The 23,496-nt window shown below is 41.6% G+C and overlaps 1 protein-coding gene across 4 annotated transcripts in view; it reads left to right on the top strand.

The window, feature by feature from the left end:
- APP (amyloid beta precursor protein) overlaps positions 1-23,496 on the top strand; it is a 213,010-nt gene that overhangs the window by 29,180 nt on the left and 160,334 nt on the right. For all 4 annotated transcript variants that reach the window (XM_038187849.2, XM_038187846.2, XM_038187842.2 and 1 more), the window contains exon 2: positions 7,042-7,209. In XM_038187849.2, coding sequence (XP_038043777.1) covers positions 7,042-7,209 — 168 coding nt within the window. The remainder of the gene's footprint in view (positions 1-7,041; positions 7,210-23,496) is intronic.

Here is a 23,496-nt window from a genome sequence, read left to right as displayed (position 1 = left end):
AAGTCTCGTGTTTCAGCCTGAACGTCTTGCCAGTGTTTGGAGGAAGTGCAGGCATGGTCAGGAAGGGTGACACGTTACTTGGGTGGCCTTGTTCTTCAGAGCATTTTGATTTTTATCTTCAGCAGAAGCTCTTCAACCTCGGAACTGCATCGGTTGCCTTCTCGGGTGAAGGGCTGGAGGAACATGTGTGGAGTGAAAAGCAGGGAGGCATTATTCTAATCAGCTCCTACAATAAGGGGGATATTTGTTCTTGAATAAGCTGTAGATATGGAGGCTGTTACCGAGTGTCCTCACTGTGAAAATAATTGCAAACGAAACAATTTAGTACAAATTAAGCATGCTTTGAAGGCTTACGATAGTGGCTTCAGGTTAGCGTTGGCAGAGTAAAACTGCCTGAATCAGAGGAGCCCTCTTAGGACTTCTGAGGAATGCTTTTTGATGTTTCAGTGTTTAATAAATAGCATGTACAAGGTCTGATGCTCATTTTCATACTCTATTGTAGCCCTTAATTACAAATTAATAGCAGAGCTATCTGGATTGAAGCTGTGTAACTAGGCTATGGATGGAAACCTTCTTAAGGCAAAACCTTGCAGTGTTTTTTTTTTTTTTTTTTTTTTTTGATTATGGCCTTAATTGTGAACAAAGCCAAAGCTGCTTGTTGAAATAGGGATTATGAAGAACTTGAAGAACTGTTAGCAATTAGTTTCTTACTAATTACTTTTGCAATTCCAGAAAGCGATGACAGTGAATGGATGGGGAGAGGGTTATACTTTCTCTTAAATAACGGTACCTAATTGAAAAAGGCTTTTTCTCTGAAGGGGTAAGGAGATAAAGAAAAAAAATCCTAACACCCCTTCTTCTTTTAAGGTAAAGGTTTTTTTTTTGTTGTTTGTTTGTTTGTTTGTTTGTTTTGTGTTTTTTTGTTTGTTTGTTGTTTTTTTGTTGTTTTTGTTTTTGTTTTTGTGTTTCACTTTTCTAACTGGATGAACTTCTTCTGGTCCTGTAATCCGTTACAAAAGCCTTTTTTGAGTGTCTTGGGAATCATGTAAATTGCACTCAGCATGCTCAATACCCTGAAGAATCTACACCTCTGCTCTGATACATTTGTCAAATTACCACATCGGGAAGAGGGGAAAGCAAAGGGATACCTCTACCACGTCTTCAAAAAAGGAAGGGAGGAAGTAGCTTCCCTGTCTCATATCTTTCCTTATCTCACGTCTTTCAGTGCTTGCGTGATGCCTGTTTTTTGTATTTTATTTAAAGACAACATTTTTGGCATCATCTACACATCTGGAATGACGCCTTTCCCTCTCAAAACAGCTGAAAAATGCCATGAAACACCCATTTTTAGAGACAGGCTTTAATAATTAAACTGCTTAACTCAGGCAGCTTTGCCAGAACGCACCTTGTTTTGTCCTAATTTGATTAGGACTGCAAATATTCATTATTTGACACAAGATAATTGGAAAACAGATGGATTATATCCTTCTTCTTTCATTATCCAAAGCATCAGACTTAGAATTAGCAGTTATATACTCGATGAGTTTTCTCTTACGGAATCATTTCCTGATCCCAGGCTTTAGTATTTATCATTTGTGTGTGTGTGTGGTTTTTTTTTTTGTTTTTTTTTTTAAATGTTCTCCTCTGAAGAGTGGGTTCATGTTGTGCTTTCTCTTGAGAGCAGGCAGAGTACCTTTCAAGTATAAGCTTCCAGTGTTTTAAATTTCTTTGCTGTCAAATATTTTCAGCACTTCAGCATTTAGCTGCTCTGAAGGAAACCCTGCAGGGCGGCAGGCGGGAAGATGCATGCCATTCTGGAAGAGCATGAAGTTGACATTTTGCAAATTTTGGTAGCTTCCATTTTAGAAATTTGTCTCTGGTGGAGATGTCTTATTGATAAATGTGATGAGTACTGTTTTACTTGGTCTTCGAAAACTGTGGATGTACTGTGAAAAAACGACCATGGCTCTTAACTGGAGACAGCGTGTTAGTTGGTCTAACTTATTTAGGGATTTGCTGAGAGGCAGCAAAAAAGCACATGCTACTTCTTCGAGGTCATATGCAAAGCAGACAAAATAATATGTGATTACAGTTTCATAAATATGCTCATAGTTTTCACTTTTGCAGAATACTAATAAAGCAAATAGTTATCGTTAATGTAATTTGTGTTGCATGAATTATTCTTTGGGAGACTAATCTGCCCTTGAGCTTTAGGATTAGTCAAGGAGAGATTTCCACTATAGACGTTATTGTAAACAGCTGGACCATAGCTTTATGTTGTTCAGCATTACTGTATAGAAGCTGCTTATCTGTGTAGATCAATGCTCCAGATTATTTGATTGTATTGTAATGCAGATAATTTTTCTTGGCAGGCAGTGAATGTAAGTGAATTAAGCCATTGGCTATGAAGATAACTTGACTGATGCATAAAATTCTCCGCCAATTTGTGTCTTTTAGCTGGATGTACCTTTGACATGACCAGTGATTCGTGAATTCCTGTGTTTTAAATGTTGTGACAGCCTGTATGGCACTAATCACTGTCACTACATCTAGTTTTTTCCTCTCCTTTCAATTTCCTGGCCTTTTCTTAAGTTGGTTTTGATTTTTGTGTGTAATAGTTTTAGAAGAAGTGCTACTTCCCCCCCCCCCCCAGGTATGGTGGTTTCTCAGTCCTCTTTGTGACAAAACTGGTGCTGGATGTGTCTGTTAACACACAACCCGAGGAACCATTAGCAATTTTATTAGCAACTTGTGTAGACCAGAGACTCTCTTGAAAGTAGTTGTTATCTCATTTTTTATTTTTAGCTTTGCTGTGATAGTGAGGCATCGTCACAAGCCAGTTCCTGGGCAGGGGGGAAAGCAGAATTATTTTTTCCTCAAAGTGCTATATGTCTGAGGTCTTCAGGACAAACTTGATGGGAAGGGAGATGGTGTGAAGAGAGGGTTGTTTCTTTCTCTTGGTGTAATATGGAATATATAAATGACTTAGTCTCTTATCTGGAGGTCTTGGGGCAGACCAGCCAGAAGTTTCTAGCACACCTTTCATTCGTGGAAAGCTTTTCTAGGACAGTCCGAACAGAAAACATAGTTGGGGTGTTGGGTGAGGCTTACTCTTCAAATGTCAACATTGCCTAGCTGGTGTAGCAAGTTAATCAGCTGGAAAAGTTAAGCAGTGTTTGGTGTTCAGAGCTGTTAACTTTTTGGGGAGACACAAATCTGCAGCAGAGCCTGCTGTTAGAACTGAAATCAAAAATTCTGTGCAAACCCACAAGACGTGTAGGTGAACTTATTAGAAGTGAACACTTCTGAATGTTTGCAAGGTACGGAGTAGTTTTGTTAGAATACCTCTTACTGGTTGTTGTGCTTTTCACTATTGATGGATGCCATGCTGAGCATTTTAGCAGAAATGCAGTGCAAGGTTGGAAACTGGCACGCAGGCCTTACCAGATCAAGGTTACTTTTCAAAGTGAAGCTTTAAAACAAAAGAAATAAAAGCTGTGCAGGTGGCAGAGCCCCCTTGGGAGAGAGGAGGTACAGGCAGTGAGCATCAGAGACCCCCACCACTGCCAGTCCAACCCACAGGCACCTGAGAGGCTTCATGGCTCTTTTTCTCACGTCTTACCTGTCACACTCATAAAATTAAATGGCAATAAAGCCTTCACTGTTTTTGTTACTGTTCTTATGTAGGAATGTGCCCTGGATTAAAATAGGTCCCATAAATTAGGGCTACGAGGACCGATCCCTTCCAGATGCCTCTTTTAGCAGGTCTCTTGGGAATGCTCCGTGGTGGGCACTGGCAGGAGGGGCAGCCTGATGCATCTTGCTGACAGGTTCCCATTTGCTGTTTCGCTCTGGTAACACAGAAGAAGGCTGCATGTTGTATAGGCTTGCCGTGTAGGGCCGCATAGAGGAAAGGGAAGGAACCAGGAACTGTGGCATCAGAAACGTTCTTCTGAAGTATCTGTTACTTAGCATAAGTGCTTATTTTGGACCAAGTGCATAATGGATTTTTAGCTTCACAGATTTCAGCTTTTTGCATGTGGGTTTTATTACAGTCAGAAAGAAGAATTGCAAAGGGAAACAACACATCAAAGAGTGCAATGCAGTGTAGAGCTTGGTGCAATAGCCACGTTTTTTTTTTAATGCTGGGATCACTGTCAGTCACTGTTGATGGCAAGCTAGCTCTTTGGGAAAAAAAAAAAAAAAGGAGTAACAATGCTGAAACACGCCTGCAAAATGGGGTGAACAGAAATCTTGTGTGCTCTTCAGGAGTATCTTGTTCAGGTGTCAGCAAAAGGCCCATCAGAAGCTCTAAATCTAGGTTTCATACGGCCAGGTCAGATGTGCTAATGCAGTCAGCCTTTACCTTCTCATAAAGAAATGTTGTTAGGATTGACTACTGTGTTTGGGCCATCACCTCTGCATAAACGCCTCCATCAGCATCAGCCGTTTCTGTGGATTTTACAGCAAGTAATTTCTTGAAAAGCAAGAAGCTGCCAGTTTTCAATGTGAAAAAAATAGTGCCATAGCAGATCAACTCATTTTCTTCAGAAATGAAATATCGGATGGAAGAAATCTTGAATTAGGAGTATATATTATAGAAAGAAAACGGAGATGGCACAAAAGGCTGTCTCAAGGGCAGTTTTTCTGTTAAAACTTATGCGGTAGAACTGCGAGTTTCATAGATACGATGCTGAAAATGCAGTATATGAAATTGTTGGATATTACTAAAGTGAGAGGCTTTTAGTTTAAACACTGTGGCAGCAAGCTCTTACCTTCAGATATTCAACAATTTAACGTCTTTTTTTTTTTTCCTTCCTGATGTAAAATCGTTAAATAGGTGATGTTTCCACTCTAGCTGTTTGTTTGAAAGCTCGTATCATCAAGCCGGAGATATGACAGACAATTCATTAACCTACTATCCTTGCTTAAGGGCATTCTAAAGGAGTTCAGCTTTGGAAGCAAAGATTTGCATTATTCATGATCATGATCTAAATGCTTTCGTTCTGTTTACAGCGCCTGTTAATTGCTCTTGTATTCCTTTATGATTAGAAACATTTAGCTGTCTTAATCAATAAGATGAAGTGCTATGCTGAGCAGTTAATTAGTATGGCCCTGTCAGCTCAAAATACAGAAAGCTAAATGTGCTCATGACTTGCTTTAGTAATTTGATTAAGCTAGAAGTCTTGTCCTTTCTGAAGGGAATGAGTTTTTAAGTAGACAGTCATAGGTTGTCATGTTAGAGTTAAATTGATAGCACTCCAAGTAAACTGCCACCTTTTTTTCCCCAGCTTTAGCTGTCTTCGTAGCTAACAGGAAGGAAAAAAAAGAATCAGAAACCTCTCCATTTTAAACCCACAGGGCATGTCTCACATGCCACATATGGAACAACTCATGTCGATTTTATTTGAAATTTTGGTAAAGTTATGTTGCATCGAGAAGAGAAGCTGAGATAGTGATGGGAAGTCACTGCCAGTAGATGTGTTCCTGCTTTCCTTAGGCTACATTACAGTATTAAAGAAAACAGGAAAATAAATGTTCTCTCCTTTTCAAACAAACAAAAATCATAGAACCTGAAATATTTGTTTTAATTATGGCATTTTAATGTGCAGTGTTAATCTAATATGTTAGGGTAGTTAGATGTTGACTCCTAATGTTTCTTGGTGCAGTGTTTTTGCATTTTAGGCGTATAAAAATTCATGAATTTTGGGGGAAGGGGGATGTTTAAATGAAGAGTGGAGAAATTAAGATACTGGATTTGCATACCTCTTATAAGAAAGTCTTCAGTTTTTCATGAATTTTTCAAATGTTTTAAATTTTTCCCTTGAGAAACATTCTAGCTAGAAAATTAAAAGTTAAAAATAGATATTTAAACATAATTGCGTACTCCACCATGCCTCTAATGTGACAGGCTCACTTTTGAGACATGAGGGACCATGAATCCCTGTTGACTTCTCTCATGATGAACGGAACCTCAGGAGGAGATTCATCTTTGCAGATGCTAAAATTGAAGGGGATCGTGAGTTGTGCGGTATGTCTTGTTCCCATTCTTGGTTGGGGGCAGATTGTTTGACTAGTGTTGGATGTGTGTTTTCCTACGTTGTAGTCTTCTGGACAGACATTTTGCTCCCTTTACAGTTATGGTAGACCTGTTGATCCGTTCATTTCAGCTACTGATCTATCTACTTTTAATTTTTAATCTTTTTAAATTTTGGTAGGGATTAAGATGAATTACACATAGGTAGGGTACGCCTTGGGGAAAAAGGAATGGTTTATGGCTTCTTGAAAACAAGATGTTTGGAATCATTTCGTGTTTTCATAGGCTCCCTAATCTGGATTTTGGTGTGATTTCTGTTACCAGTGGAAGTGCCGATTAAGTAGTGGAACAGAATCTTTAAAACGTTTAATTTCATTTGAGTGCTGTTACACGGTTATGAAGTGTTTTGGGAAAGGGTTAATGTAAATCTGGCTCCACAGACGCTACTTCTGGTTCTCCCATGCATTGTGCAGGCTCAGTGTCTAAACCAACGTGGAGGTCTGTGGGTTGAGCTAGCTTCCTTCTAGGTGCAGGCAGGAGGCTGACAGACATTATAGAATTGTGTTCAGCTCAGAAATTGTCAAGGGCGGCTTCGGTTCTCCAGCAGCAGGTGGGCCTTGCGAGCAGGGCGGCTCCTGGTGGTGCTAGGCCGGGCAGGGAAGAGCACTCGGCCTAGTGTTTCCTGTCCCCAGTGCCAGTATGCCCAGGATATTTTGAAAGTTAAATTTCTGTAATCAGCAATATTTCTTGTTCTGTGTTTAGCCCAAGTCAATGAGATAATTTCGGGAGTTTGTTTACTCCTTTAAAACTTTGTGTGATGTTATTGCACGTCTGAATTTCTGTGGCGACCTTCTTTGCTCGTTAAGTATTTCTCAAACTTGAGTCTTTACAGCCATGGGTGGGTAAGCCTAGAGTTTGATTCGGGCTTGCTTGTGCTGTTACTGCTCTGGAAGGACTGAAATGTCAGATATGAGAGTAAAACTTATTTTTTCTTCTCATTCTAGGTGCCTGCTGATGGAAATGCTGGATTGTTGGCAGAGCCTCAAATCGCCATGTTCTGTGGCAAACTCAATATGCACATGAATGTTCAGAATGGAAAATGGGAATCTGACCCCTCTGGGACCAAGACCTGCATCAGCACTAAAGAAGGAATTCTGCAGTATTGCCAGGAAGTAAGTCCCTTGTTCGGGAAATAGTGTTCCTCATTCTGAAGTACCTACATGCAGGTGCTTGCTGGAGGACTGAATCCATAGGGATCTTAACTTTTCTATTTTCTCTTCTGCTCCATTGCCCTTTTAACCTTCTTAAAGAGGCTCTCCCCAGAGGCTATTATTAAAACAGCTTCAAAAATTGTCTGCAGGGGGATCGTTGAGAGTATTGTTGGGCAATTTCATCCCTCTGTCGTATGCCCAAGGGGGATAATTTTATATAGTATATGTACAGCGAACTTCTGATTTATAAAGTATTTTGAATAAAGCTGAGATGACAGAAAAAACAATAGTGTTTTAAATAAACTGGGCTGATCTTGGAAGTCAGCTGCAACATGTCCATTGTGATCGTACCATGATACTGAAATACTGTGGGTCAGTCCAGAGTTACTGGTCACTGCTGCACACTGAACCATTCAGAGTTTCTTAATAGAAAAAGCTTGCCCTACAGATGAAGTCACAATGAACAATTTCATATCTGAGAGCAGAAACTTATTACCCACTCACTCATGTCCCAAGAACAGATTGTGTATCTAATTTTGTTTTGTCTCCATGCTGTGATAGCGTGATAACCTCGTACCAGTGTGTGACAATTTGAAAAGAAAATGTGGATTTCATGCCATGAAACAAAAGGGCATGGCTTGAGTTGCTTTGTTGCTTTAGCCCTTATGTTTTTTATACCATCTCTGCTTTTTTTTTTTTTTTTTTTTAAAGCAGGGGCTATTGCTTATTGCCATAGCAGTAGCTGTCTTGCTTCCTAAATGTCAAACCAATTCCTGTGAAAATGCCTCTTTAAGAAGGAAGATAATTTGCACTTCAGATCTTTTCTCCCTTAGCATCTTCATTCCTGCCCTTTCACCCATTGATTGTTCCTTATGTTTCTTACAATGTATTGTTCAGTTGTTGAGTTTGGGCTTTATGGTCATGAATACTAATTTTAAGAAAGAACCCATAAAGGATATTAAAATGGTTACTTCACCATTAGCTTTGTCTCTTAATAAAAAGTATTGCTTTTTGAAATTCATAATATTTTTATGTAATACTAAGAAAAATACCAAATGTAACATGCTGGCAGGGTTTAAAAGGTTTCTTCTTGTTTTCCATTGTCTGCTTTGAGTTATCTAAATAAAGTTGATTTACATATAATGAAATTATTGAGGGTGGGGGAAGGAATAAGAAGATGGAAGTAGAAAGTCTTTCTGAAGTTACAGAAAAAAATACATGAATTTATAGGAAATAAGAATAGAAAGTTTGGTCAGTTTTAAGGCATGAATAATTCAGGAGGTTGGCAATTGAGTTACAGAAGCAGTAAGAAAGGATTCCAAAACAAGGACTGGGAACTGTAATATTCAGCTGAATGTCAGGTGGTTTTGAAATTTTGGGTGACATAGAAAAATGCTTCCATTAAAAAAAAAAATGAAATAAAAACTAAAAAAGAAAGCAAAAGGAGTTGGAAGGTAGTAACTGTATACTGACTGATAACAAAGGGGATAATAAGGAAAGCTGTGACTGCACATAAGGAAAAAACTGTTCGCAGGAAGAGTGGCCAAGAGCTGGTACAGGTACCCAGGCGGGATGTGGAGTCTCCATCCTTGGAGACTGGGAGAATTGAACGGGCCAAGAGCCCAAGGAGCTTGATCTGGCTTTGATGTTAGACCTGCTCGAAGCAGGGGAAGGCTTAGGGTGCTTATTATGTTAATGTTAGGTGCTTATGCATTAGTATTGGGTGCTTATATATTAATTATTAGGGTGATCTTGTTGCAATTGTAGGGCGTCTCTGTAGCTACAGTGAAAAGCGCAGCATAGGGGGTTCAGTGCTTTCACAGGGCAAGCTGTTGGCCAGTCTGCTCCCTAAAAATGGGGCAGGCATCTTACTGTTTTCAGTTGATCTGTGTTATTACTGGGACGTAAGATATCAAAAGGCTAAGGAGGTAGTAGGCACGGTAGAGAGCAGCCAGGGAGATGGGGGTTTTGTCTGCGTGCCCAGGACTTCAGTGGGTCATCTGGCTCAGCTGCCGGAGCTGGCAGCTGCCTCCTCTGCTTTCACTCCCAGGTCCTCAGAGATCCAGGAGAAATACATGGATAAGGCTGGGCAGAAGGTAATTCTCAGTGACCCTCAGCAGTGATTAAGCAGTGTGCTCTCATTAACTTCAACAGCGAGCAATTCTGCCATGGAGCTTTGTAACGTGGGGATCTGGCTGGAAACTGTTTCCTTGCTGTGCTCGCCAGTAAGCTTTCTGTTTGTTCATGGGAAAGTGCTGATACCTGGGCTGTCCTGCCTGATCCCTTGGCTGTCTTCTCCACCTGAGTGGCCCTGTCCAGCTGGCTGTAGGAAGGGGCAGGCTGCTGTGGGACGTCAGAGCACTTGGCAGTGCCACGGCTCTCCAAGCAGCTGCTTGCGGGTGGGGAGGAATCACGCAAGTCCCTGCTTTTCTAATGCTGGTAACAAATGCACAAATTAATAACAAATATTATGAAGGTCAGATCTGCTGATGAGATAAAATTAAAAGTCAAGTCAAAATTGATTCAGTCCTGCAGAGTGGGCAAAAGCTCCTGGCTTTGTACAGCTCTGTCCCATAGTCTGCCGTGCTTCCCCTCATCCCTCTGGCCATTTCTGTAGCAAGGTGGGCTTTTGGTATGGTCAGGAAAGGGCATTACTGCCTGCTTTTGTCTAACTTTCCCATGACTTGACAAGGAGAATGGAAAAATCAGATACAAGCACCTTCTACCAAATAAAAGAATTTGGAGAGTAGTGCTAGTACACGGAAGTCAGGCTGGCTTCTCAGCTGTGGAGAACCCTTTGTTGCTTGATGCTCCAAAAATGCTTTGTATCCTGGGGGTAATGAACGAGGTGGTTTTCCTCTTGCCTTTTGCTGTTTACATTGGCTGTGGAGATAGCACCTGCTGTTGGGCCCAGGGAGTGGAGCAAATTTGCATTTTCCTGTTAGCAGGAAGCAAGAGACATCAAGATTGAGATGTGGTACCTTTTGCATCAGGATAATATGTGGATAAAATCTTCTTTCTTCTTAGTTTTGCCAAATGCAACCTTTTCCTTCCTTCCTTTTTTCTTCTCCATGCAGCCACCTTCTCCAGAAGGCCAACTGCTGCTTCTTGAGGTGTGTTTTTTCTCAGTACAGGCAGCGTCTGAGTTTATCTGTTCTGCTAATGAAGCAGACAGGTAATCTGCCTGAATCTGTTCGTCACACTGCCTGACACCATGGCAGCTTCCTTCATTCCTCAGTCCTGCTGGAGCAGCAGCTACTGGCACTGCTCTGCTGGGGTGCTGTTCCCCCTTCCCCCTGCCCCCCAGTTCTGAGCTGAGCATTGAAATGACAGGGAGCTGGGGACGAGATTTCCCCCTGCATCTCCAATGAGAAATCTCTTCTGTCCATCTTGCTGTTCTACTTGGTTTTTGTTGCAGGTACCCTGTGTAGCTTTGTGCCAGTCATTTCATTATTACTGGTGTTCTAATACAAGAGATGATGCTCTCTCCTGTAGTAGATCCTGTAGAGGTAACCTATGCACCCAGGTCCTCCTACACTACGGAAAGACCAGAAAGGACGTACCTAGAGGAGGTAGCTGGGCAGAAACCTAGTGAACAAGTACAGCAGAGTTCTTGCTGTATGAGCTCCTTGGCTCTAAAATAATACTAAGTTAGTAATTTCAGGAAACTCCTGTTCACTCAGTGTTAATCCAAAATGGTACTCCAGGTAGTCTCTGGCTTTGTTTTTTTCCATAAATAAATAAACAAATCTCCCCTCTCAGCAAAAATTACAAAAGTGGATGCATTCCCCGGTCTCCTTATAAATGATTTTTAAAAGAGCTTTTCTTCACAACGCAAGGCTGGAACATGTTTGGAGGCTTAGATTTCTCATCTAGAGAAGGTGTAACAGGTAGCCTTGCATGCTTCCCTTGAGATTGTCCGCTGGCAGCGTAGGAGGATTTTTGAAGCCTCGATGCAGGAAGTAACAGCAGAGGAGCATTGCAGGGGCAGAAAGGGAGGAACAAGTAATAGGCAGAACCACCTACGTGTCTTAAAGACGTATGTCACTTGTTGCTTCTCTTCTGCTTTTGAGTGGGAGCTCAGTGCAGCACAGGAACTGTCTGGATTTGTATTTGGGCAACACATCCCACAGTTTGAATATGACAAAGCTCAGAAACTAAAACTTATTTGAAAGGAAATGGAAGATCCTTGAGTGCAAGCTTCAAATTTCCTTGAGTTCAGTTAAACTCTGCTCCTGAACTAACAAGAAGTAGTTCTGGAAGCTCAGGGCACACTGATCTTTTCTGGTTTCAGATCTATACAATCTTACATGTTTTTAAGGTAGGGCAAACTAAATAAAATGTACTCGTTTATTAAGGAGTTAGCTGGTTGCCTCTCTCTTTTTTTAAATATAGCAAAATCAAATGTTTCTGGATAGAACTAGGCACTGTCTAGAGAAGTAGACTTTAACTTACGGTATCTTTTAATATCACACTAAATAGCATGCAGTAGCATCCTATTTGTACCCATTATTATTGCAATTTGTACCCTTACTGAAAAGTAAAATGACATAGGCCTGAATTGCATACAGCTGTCAAGTGCAAGTGCTGCAGGCAGTAGAACAATGTTTATTCAGGGTGCATTAATGTAAATGGAGTGGTTACACCTGTGTACGTGCCAAAATCATTAACTTGTTGTGAGTATACTAGCTGACATTTCAAATCAAGCCATCGGTCAATCTAGTCAGGTTGCTGACACTGCAGTACCAGCTGTTTCAGAGGGATGTTGGAAAAACCCTGCCATCTGCAATTACTGGATAACTAGCCCCCTGGGGAAAGTTTCTTCCCAACAGCCACTGATTGCAGGTTAGCTGATGCCCTGAAATGTGGGGACCGCTGCTCCTGGATTTTGCTTTTTGTTTTGTGGAGCAATCTTGGTGTCTGTACCCAGAGATGTTCAAGTGGAAGGTGGCAGCAGCTCCGATGTGGCACGCTATTGCTGAAGGAAGGTGCATTTTGGAGCAGGCTGTGCTCACACGGAAGGCCAGGCAGCTGCTTATTTTACTAACCAGTTTGCACAAAGCCAAGCTGGAACCTGCCTCTTGGCAAAGTACATGTTTTCATAGCCGCATGAATGTGAGGAGTAGGAAGTTAATTTAGGTGTGTTCGGTTCCCCATTTAAATGGAGTGAGTGTTCAGATGGAAAATGTTGGTGTGTGTGGTATTATATTTGCAATTTTAAACAGCTACTGTGTGTTGAATTTTATATCTAGCAATTAGGATACATTATATAAGTTGCTTGAAGGGCTGACATTATTTTGCTTGTCTGTGCTGAACTTGGTGTCCAAAATGAGTTGTAAAATCAACACTCACAGCTGGCAGAAAATTCATGTTGCCTAATATGTGTCTCCCCCCCACACACTTAGTTTAATTTGGAGGTGCTTATTTCCACTTAAAGCGTGCATGGAATTGAACAGAATGGAAAGGGAACAGTTCTGAAAATTGTACTTTCAAAAGCAAACCCCAAACACAGTACAAGTCGTTTGGCTTTGGATAGTGTTTGCGCTGTTGAAGGGATGGAGTATAAACCTGGGAGCTTGGAGATCTAGGCGTGCCTCATAGGCAGCTACTGGCTTGCTGCCAGATCCTTGGCTAGGTGCTTAGAGCAGCTTTCAGAGGCAGAGCGTCAGGGTTGGCTTCGGTCAGCGTTACCCCTGCAGCTGACTCCGTTTGTCTGTGAGGTTGTGACGTACCCACTTCCATCTTAAACATCACTGAGATCCATCAGTGTCTTGCAGTGGATGTACATTCCTTACAGAAGTCCTCCCCAGAAATAAAAAAACAATGGATTACAAGTGCACATTGCTATGCTGCGGCCATTTCTTGGTGCTAGGTGGAGGAGCAGAAAACAGTAGGGTAACTTCAGGTAACAGATAAGTCATTACAGCTGTTGACAAAACAGTGTTGGCATATGTAATCTCTAATTATAATGCTCCCAGAAAGGTGTTGGTGTTATTTGCTCAAATCTCTGTTTATGCCACGTGCTTAGGTAAGTAGCTGCTGAAACCCAAAGCAACTTCCTAACCAGCTCCAGCACAACTTGGGATGTGATGGTAAGAAGGCATTGATTCGCCCTACAACCTCCTGCCTTGAGGTAGTCCTCACGTCCCTTCATCCATGGTTTGGCCAGAGTCCACCATCACATCCGACTTGCTGCCCCACCTTCATTTTGTTTGTTTGACCCCACACCACTGGGGGATCAGAGAATCCTTCTGGTCTTGTTGCCCTGGGCACCCCATGTCCCAAAATCAGGCAGGCAACACTGGTGGCAGCAGCTCCCCCCGTGAGAGCTGCAGCTTTGTTAAAGGGGTTGTAGGGCTGCCAGGAATGCTGATGATTTTTAATAAATAAATTTAAAATTAGGCTTTTCTTCTGGGAAGAGAATTTGTAATGCAGTGAAAATGGCCTTGCTCCTTTGATAACGGTTTCTCTCCATGTTATCTTGCTATTTGCACCCTAATATGAATTGTTGCTTTTATCTAGGCTGCATAATGTGCTCTTTCTAGTTTCTCAAACCAAATAGCCACTGCATTGAAGACAAAACTGAATTTTAAACCTGCACTCCTCTGAATTCAGTTTAAAAAGCCATACATTTTGCTCTGAGAAAATGATCCATTTAATGAAAAATCATGGGGAATATACAGATTTTTGGCAGCACAGACCGTCCTTAAAACAAATGACATTTTCAAGGCACACGTGTGTTGGTATATTGTAAGATGTGCACAGTCATGCTTAAAAGATTGGGTGAACAGTATCTTGGCACTTGCATTGATTATTGAGGTCTTTTTTTTTTTTTTTTTAAACTTAGCTTTTGGTCCACAGGAAAAATGGAGTTAATTTACTTTTTCTGCTAGTGCTTACACATCACTTGCTTCGGTGAAAACTTAACATCATGGAAATGCAGGTTCTGCTAGAGATGATCTTTACCCTACAGCTAAGCCTTAGCATGTTCACAGTGTAACTTTCTTGAGAAAGTCGGAGCTTTTAGCCCAGATGCTGTAGTCTACCATTTAAATATATTCCAGATCAAGTGACTAATGAAACTTGGTGCATATGTGTTGCAAGATGCTGCCTTCTTTTATTTTGTTAATAACGAAGAGCTCCCTGTTCCTTTTTTCCCCATGCAGACTTCTTTGTATGTCCTGAAGATAAATTAGATTAAAAACATCAGAATCTCAGTATGTTCTATTTCTTTTATGATAATTTTTTTTCAAATCCTTTTGAAGAAACATGTTTCTCTTGGGGAGGGAAAGCTGGTTCTGCTGTAAGGCTGAGGGAGGAAAGGAACGAAGATGGAAGAGGATCGCCTATGTAAATATATATTTAGGTAAATCTGTACTGCAGTGTTTAATGAAGCAGCTATGCTGTATTTTCCCCTAGATTAGTTTTGAATTTCACAGATGTGATAGATGAGATGAATGGCACTGCTTAATGGCCAGGGTCCGTCAGCATAGTGTTTGTGTTGGGAGTGAGCTGAGATGGCTGTCCTCAGCGCCACACAGGTACAGTGCCCACATGTGTCCACAAAGGGAGTCCTGCTGCCTTTTTCAGCTTAGCCTTCACCTAGCAGACAGCCACTCAGCATGTGGTCAGATGTCGGAAGGCATTTATTAAATTGAAGATGTAAAAGACAAGAAGAAAATGTAAAATATTGTTTTCAGTGTGCCGTGCTTGTGGTTCGCTCTGTGAGGTTATGAAGGGACACACTTAGGCAAGTCTCTTGCCACACCTGGGGAGGGGAACGAAGCTTGTTTAGACCAACTCTTGGCCCAAGAACCTCAATAAACTTCCCAGAGGGCTGCATGGCACTGGGTATCATCTGCTGCCCATGTTCTGATGGGAACAACACAGTTGATCTGTACTGCTGCATTTCACCATTGGTTTATTCTTCCTTACATAGGGAGATATTTTACTACGTTGTCTACTCTTTTCTTTCTACTCTTTTCTTTAAAGATTCATCTCCCCTACGTCCTACCCTATGTGACTCTAAGATGGGCTTGTAGCAGCTGTTCCTTCAAATAGATGATGTTAAAGGTCTGAGAGACAGAGTGGGAAAATTGTCTTAAGTGAAGAAAATATATTACTGTTATATTTCAGCCCTTTTGAGGAAATGTCCATACCTCTTTTCTTTTCCTCCACCTTTTCAGACCACGGTTGTGTGGACGCTTCAGCCTGGTACAGATCTAACCCACTTTCCTAAAGGTCATCCTGGGTCATCCTTAATTCCTGGCAATTTCCACTGTGATGCAGTTTTTATTCCTGGGGGGATGTTTTCAGAAGGAGGTCAGCTCCTTGATCCAGCTCCTGTGCTATTGCTGGCTCATGGAGAAGTGTTAGCAATAAATGGAGAAGAGATGGAGTGAGGCAGGAGCCATGCCTTGGCAACCTCAGGTCTGTGTCCAATTAAAGGCACTGAAATCAGGGAAATGGCTTCTGCGAGTCTGCCTCGTAGATGGATGGGTGCAAGTGTGAGTCCTTCTTGAGGTTGTTTGTGGGAGCTGTGTCTGGGTAGGGTGTTTTTTTGGCTGTTGTTTTTCTTTTGTTTGTTTGTTTTGGGTGTTGAAGGGCTTCAGTTCTTTCAGGTCTCTGTTTATGTCTACACGAATGCCTTAAGAGGCAGCCTTTATTTTTGGGGCCATCCTCTTCTCTTGTGGAGGTTCCTGCAGCTTTCCTGTGATGTATCTTAATATCTCATGATAGCTTTGTCCTGCAGTAGCAGTAGTGCTCCCTTTTGGGAGAGCTTCTTCCTTTTCCTTATTTTAAACTTTTTTTTTGGTTTTCTTTTTTTTCTGTGTTTTACCCTTTGTCCATATGTTTTGAAATATTTGGAAATTAGAAATATTAACTAGAGATCTGTTTACTTCTTTGCAGTAGTACATATAAAGTTCATGGGTAGCAGGCTGATCTGTTTAGATAGCTAGCACAGCGTAGGTTTCTGTTCAGAAGTCTGTATTTGCAAGTAAAAGGGAAGATGCTTTATACACATTCTCAGTTGTCAGTTCTGCAGCCAACCATAAAAAAGGGAAAGGTGATTTCTCTTGCTCTTTAGCTTTGAACCTGTCAGGAAGGTGGTGCTTGCTTGCATTCATAGGACAATACCCAAGGCTGGATAGGGAAATATTTTTGATTTCTGGGACACTGCATTTTTTTTCACTAAGCAGTTTATTACTTCCACTTCTAATCCATGCTCTGACATTATCATCCGGTTATTCTCTATCCAATTAAGATATTATGTAGTACAGAATGCCTGCTTTAATCTTCCAAATGCTGTATGCCTCTATTAATCAAAAATCCCACTGATAATCTGTGTTGATAGATGTGTGCTAGTTATAGAAAATAATACTCTCAATTCTAGATGGCTGTGGATTAATTATAATATACAGTCATGGAGAGAGGTTTCTGAATATCTGGCTAATTACTGACTTCATCATCCACCTTTTCCTTTTATATGTACACAGTGTGGTTTTAGATAGTTTGAGCAGGATTTCAGCTGTTAATTTTTACTTTTGACATGAGTAGGGTGAGAATTTCACTCAAGGGATGTTACAGCAAATTGGTAATGAAAAGGTTTGAAAGGGAAGGGCTTCCTCTTAGATCTTTCAGAGTTCTTCTCACCCCTGGCGTAATGTTGAGACTAAAACAAGAGTATTGGGTTTAAAGTCCCTAAGGCAATTCCAAATTGTTACGAGATCCTAGGATGAAACCTTGCTAAGGAAGGGGAATCATCGAATCACTGAGGTTGGAAAAGCCCTGCAAGATCACCTGGTCCAACCATCGGATTGTCCTTCTCTTTCGTATGAGTTTCTATCTTAGCCAGAAGAATGTTGTGTAGTGTTTAAAAGATACAGTACAGCATCTTGTGAAAACATCAGCTTTGTATTTTGTGGGTGCTGGTAGTTGTTATACGCAAATAAATAAAACACAGTTACTTGTTCAGTAATGACATAGCATGTTTAAAACTATTCTTCTATCTGGGTATGAATATTAAAAGGAATACCGTTAATCGGGATATAGGGAAATACAATCTCAGAGAAGCTTTTCTCTTGCCAGCTTAGTTTTTCTTTCTGTAAGTATTATTGTGGGTGAGAAAATCATTGATCCAATGGAAAATGAATTGTATACAAGATGTCCATTCGCAACTGCTTGAATAAACGGTAATGTTTTTAAGAATATAGAACAGTTTTATAATCTAGTGAAATGAAATTTATTTGCTTCCTTTTCTGTTGTATGTTGTCTTGAAGAACAGTGAAAATTAAGCATTTGTAAAGCACCTGATTTCCTTCATTCATAACTTATTCCACTTATTCTGTGAATGCAGCTCTGTCAAAGCTGCATGACCACAGTTTGGCCAATAAATGGCTTCTTGGCAAGTTAGACTTCTGAGTTGCACATGGAAAGCACCATTTTTTGATGCATTATCAAGACCCTTTATAGTATTTTTTGCTTTACCTTGTTTGAGCCAGTTACAGGCTTTGTAAAAACATTGTAAATCTGAGTTTGATTTTGATGAGTATTTCTTTAAACATCTGTGAACTGTTGCAGCTCACCTTGCTTGTCCAAGTTCCCACACAGCTTGGCAACTTTGTAGACTCCATCTAAGAGGAAAAAAACAGAGCCTTGCAAGAAGCAGGAATTACATCTATTTTTCTATCCAGAGATGTAAGAGAAGTTGGATCTTATAAAAGCTAAACTTTAAATCCTGTATGAACTGATATGTGTGTGCTTCTTAGTGTTTTAGAGGAGTTTCTCATTGAAACTCTCCCTTGGAGCTGTTGCTGAGAACACATCAGTGGGTGTGCCAATCTGTAATTACTTGCTCAAAACTGAAAGATTGTCTTTTAAGGTTTTAGTGGCAGTACAGATCAGAGCTGCTAAGCTGAGCAGCAGTGTGATGTTTTACCACCACTGTTTCATTCCTCTGTCTCAGACGTTTCATGCAAGAGCACCACTCTGGTTTGCAGTTTGGAGCAGAGCAGAGGACCCAAAATTCTCTTGTATGCAGCCAAATTCAAAGTTCCCAAACATCCCCACTTTCACATACTTCCAATTATGGCATCTTCAGCTCTTGTAGCTTAAGATCTGTGTGGAAAGAACAAACAGTCTCTCCCATGAGACAGTCAGATTGCACGAGCTAATTTTAGAGTTTCTTACAAAACTAACAGTTAGGAGTGCTGCTGTAGAGCAGTTGAGCCTAAGTGGTACGTGCTGCTGCAGGAAGAGTCGGTTTTGTTCCCCTCCTCCTCCTCCTCATGTCTGCTCTGCCAGATTTCAGCATATGTCTCATTTTGTGATGAGGAAGTTTAGGGAACTGAACTCGCATGAAGCTAACCCCCGCAAACAAACACAATAAAAAAGGATCCTTCTCCCTCTCTGAACCAGCTCACAGAGGTTCAGGTGAGTTGGAGTGTTAACACGGGGAGAGCACAACTCTTCCTTCATCTAACAGCTGGTCACAGGTCTGGTTTTGCTACAGTCCTTGAACAGTCTTTGAAGAAGAAACTTCTAAGGTATTTCTGAATGCACTACAACTTTCTGCCTCTTGGTCCTGTGTGTTTTCAGAAGCATGTCCAGTCAGTCACTGACTTTCCCCAGCAAGGTTTCTCTGCAATGGACAACACAATTTAAATGGGGAGAACTTTGATTTTATCAGGTTTTGAAGACAGGTGTTAAGTCAAACCTATAACGAAGAGCAGGTCACATTCTAATCAGAGATGCAAATATGGCTCTGTAATTTAATTTAGGGCAGCAGCAGCAAGATAAGTGGAGAGGAATTAAATTCAAAATACCCAAATCTGTGCAGGAAAGGAGAGGAAAGAAAGCAGGTGAAGATAAAGAATTGTGAACAAGGCTGACATTTTTAGACAGGATGATGACAGCAGAGGAAGGACAAGGGGGAATTGACAAGTGCATGAAAGACAGATAAATTCAGTGTCATACAGTAACCTCACAGAGGTGATCTGACCTGAAATTTGGTGTTCTTAAGTCATCTACTAAACGCTTCTTCCTGCTGGCAGTATTTTTAGAAGAAGGCTGCGGACCTCTACCTCAAAGGCAGAGTCCTGCCTGCTTCTGGTTTCCCCACTGCTCTTGCTCAGGCAGGGTTGCAGAGCTCCATGGAGCTGCTGCTGCTGCTGCTGCTCACTGACCCAGAGCTGTGCACGCGTTCTGGCTGTGCTCCGGAGCATCAACCTCACCTGCTGCTCTCCAGGATGAAGGTTCTCTGTTGCAATCGTCTAGCAAACAAAAATCCTATCATAAGCTTAATGCAGCAGTGGATTTGGCATTTCCAAGTTAATGGGAAGTATTTATTTATCGCACAGTGTAGCCATGGTGAAGAATTGCTTGTAGGGTAAGCACTGGACTGTCTTACAAGGTGTTGGAGGGTCAACCTGACTTGCAGGGCTGCACTGATAGCTCAATACAAAGCTGCTCACACTGCACTAAAAGTTCGATAGAGTTATTTGAAGTCTTTGCAAATCCTTGCATTGACTTTGTTGCCTAGATTAGTATTTGGAGCAATAGCTTCACTTCAGTATAATGTCTCACTTTCATGAGTACTAAACAAATTAAAGCTTATCTCTAAAACAGTTATCCTGCTAAACAACAGAAACTATTAAGCCACAGCACGTAGTAATAAAGGAGATTGCATGATAACATAATCCTGAAGATAAGAGCAGTTAAAGCTTTGATCTACTTTTTTCACTTGAAAATTTCCAGAACAGCAGGTGTGGCTCTGCAAGGCAGGAAGTAATCTCTCCAAGGATAAGCAAAAGCAATACAAGGTGCAAAGTTTTATTTATTTATTTATTCTTCCTTTGACAGTTTGAAAAAGCCATTGCATCAAGAAGTACTTGCTTGGCATGGTCAAATGATTCATTTATTTATTTATTAACTGTAGTCCGACTCAATGAATGTAGTTACTGTTGGAAAAAGAGCTACAAAGATCCTTTTAAATTAAATGTATTATATGCTGCTCTTACTGCAAAGCAAGTAAATGAAGAAATATATGGTAAATTATTGTACTTCCTTTTAATATTAATTTCTTTGAGGATTTTGAAGAATTAGTAAATTGGAGGAGATCACAAGAACAGAAATGATTTGATTGTATTACTGCCACCTGAATGGGGATTACTGGCCTCATGATGACTCCAAAAGCACTGGTTCATGAAGTAATTAATATAAAAAAATAAGTTTTTCTGCTTGGTACTATTCAGAGTGCTAATCTGTCACATACCGTTGTATTAAACATTTCTGATGATGGTCAAGTTGAGTTTGATGCCAAAGACTGAGTTTGATAGTACTTGTAAAATTATACGTAAAGCCCCTTTCTTACTATTTTTTCCTTGAAGCCTTTGCTGGTTTTCCTACCCACAATGTCCTGTTCTTGAGACATTTCGAACGTGTCTAGTTGAATGCAGCCACAACCATCATGTTAATTAGTTGCCTCAATCAACAAGAAGAAAGGAGAGTAGATTTTCTTTGGAGATTGTGCCTCAGTGAGAATGGGGTGAAGCTTCAACAGAAATGAAATCCTGCTGTAGACTTTGGCTGTTTCTTCTTCAAGATCAAAGTGTGCTAAAAGCTTGAGGTGTGTGAAGTTCAGAAATCTCTGGAGAGGAGTTGGTGCTGATTGTGGTGAAAATGAGGGACATCTTTACAGACATGCACCCTTTCTCTCCCTGACACACGCATGTGATTGGAGGTTGTAGAAGTCAATTTTGTGTGGTATTTTGAGACTGCTGTACTGAGCTGGCATAGTTCAGATTTTTGCTAACAGAGTAATTCACCCAAGGTAGTAATCGGAGCTTGTCAAGTAGCTGTGTCGGGCTGACAGCAACCTGTTATGCAGTTACTCATTTTAAGTAGGCATCTTTTCTGTGTGTGTCTCACGTTGAAAGGCTGATTCATACAGTGAATGGACTGAGAATCTTTGATGATACTTGCCCTGGCTGAGGTGGGTCCTGCCTTTGAGAACTTGGAAATCCACATCTTAATGGTGCTAGAGAATAAGGTCTTATGTGTATTTTTGTCTAAGTTTTGTTGGATGTGATTTGCTTTCTTGTTATGCTGTGGCAGTTTTCTTCCCTAGGGATTAATATTGCTGTGGTCAATTGAATTTGGAGCAACGTGAAGTGCTTCTATAGTTTCTCCATTTGGCAGCCAACCTAATCGTTTTGATTTTTTGTTTTTTTTTAGAGGAGGGGGGAGGAGTATCTTTTTTTCTTTCTCCTGGATTTCTTGGAGTTGATGGACTCAGTCCTTCTGTTAGCAAAGTTGGTGTCAGGGTTCCCATTGACTTCAGTAGAACATGTGATATAAGGCCTCAAAAAATGCTTTGCCATCTGCGTGACAACAGACTGCAGGAGGAAGACTGCTGTCAAGAAAATGTTTAGCTGCTTTTTTGGTGGGGGGTGAAGGGCTAAGACACTTTGTTCTGTGATTTTACGTGCTCCCAAATTGCTTCTGTTAAATGTACATGTACAGATGCCTATAGACAGCCCAGTGACTGTGGGGAACTTGATGCACATCTAGACTCAGTGCTTGTGTGCTGAGCTGGAACAGCTTCTGTGGGGACTTTTCTCCATGTTGGATCCACGATGTCCATTGCTCTACAGCAATGTTCATTTCTGCATTTAGCTGTGAGAGAAGAAGTGGCTTGAAAGCTTGAGCCCCAACATCTCCTGTGCTGTATGAACGATATGGAGCCTGTGAGCAGCAAGACTTGCTTCAGCTGTGAAGCCTGTCCCAAGATTTCCCCAACTGCCTGTAGCATAGCTCATCCGTGCCATCATCCTGAGTGGGTGGTTGATAGTAGACACCCACAACAGCATCTGCTTTGCTATCTGTCCCCTTAATCCTCACACAGAGGCTCTCTACTGCATCATCCCTAACAGCAATGTCCATAAGGTCTGATCCCTCCCTTACCTACAGTGCAACGCCTGCCCTGCCTGTCCCTATTGAACAGCCGACAGCACTCCGGCTGTGGGAATCATCCCACCAAGCCTCACTAACACCAATGATATTGTAGCTCTGGGAGTGGGCCAAAGCTTACAGTTCATCCCGTTTGTTACTCACGCTGTGTGCTAACGTCGGTGCACAAGCATGTGGGATGTGCTCTTGAACACATAGTGCTCCCCAGAGCAGCAGAGATGCTCCCATTAGCCTTACCTCCCTCAGACAGGGCTGCACCAACCCTTGGCTGAACCTCAGTGTTCATAATGCCGTCCCCCTCCCTGATCAGTCCTAGTTTAAGGCCCTTTTGGTAAGTCTTGCAGGTTACAAGCCAGGAAATGTCTCTCACATCAAGGCAGGTGGGTCCCATCAGGCCCCCAAAGACCTTGAAGACTCTCCCAAGATTATCAAACCCAAAATTCTGGTGGAGGTACCAGTCTTGGAGCCAGGCACTGATGACCTGAGCTCACCTGTTTTGTTCCCTGTCTCTCTTGATTACTGGGAGGATTGAGGAAAACACTGGCTGTGCTCCTTAGTCCTTCTGTTGTCTACCCCAGGGCCCTGAAACGCCTTGTTACAGACCTCAGGCTACCTGTAGCCATGTTGTCAGTACCCACTGGGAAGAGGAGGAGTGGGCACTAGTCGGAGGGCTGTATTATGCTCGAAAGCTTCCTGGTATCTGCCCTGATCTGAGCCCTGGGGAGGCAGCAAACTTCGCTGTGGATGGGGCCTGGAGTGCAGATGGAGCCCCTGTTCCCTGAGGAGGGAGCCACCTCCGACTTCAGCTTCCACCATTTCTTCACAGCGCGGGTCCTGGAGCTGCGTGTGCTGTGAGGCCTTGGTTGGTCTGACCTTGGAGGCAGGACTTGCCTCCACTCCTCGGTGCCCCTCACACTGCTGCCTTTATCCTGATGCTGACCAGGCTTCACCCGGCATGCGGGGGCTGCTGCTGCCCCCTCTGCCAGTACAAGTTTTGCTATAAGTTTTACCGTAAAGTGGCTTGATTTGCAACTGTATGAATGCTGCATTTAAAGGAAAGTAGGGACTGTATTTTTACAGGAGGAGAAGCAATATCTGAAATCACTTTGTATTTGCTCTGTTTTTAACAGTATTTCAGGTATAGTCAAAGGTTGAAGCCCCTTTGAAAAGAGAAGGAAAAAACGTATTTTAACAAGTTCAGAAATGAAGTATGTGCAGTTGAGAGGCAAAATTATTTTTCTGTAAAAATTCCGTTGTAGTTTTATTTTTTTCCTCTTA

Source organism: Anas platyrhynchos, chromosome 1 (assembly GCF_047663525.1).
Source record: "Anas platyrhynchos isolate ZD024472 breed Pekin duck chromosome 1, IASCAAS_PekinDuck_T2T, whole genome shotgun sequence".
Lineage (NCBI taxonomy): Eukaryota > Metazoa > Chordata > Aves > Anseriformes > Anatidae > Anas > Anas platyrhynchos.
Note: the sequence above shows the minus strand (reverse complement) of the source record. Positions and strands in the feature narration are given on the sequence as shown.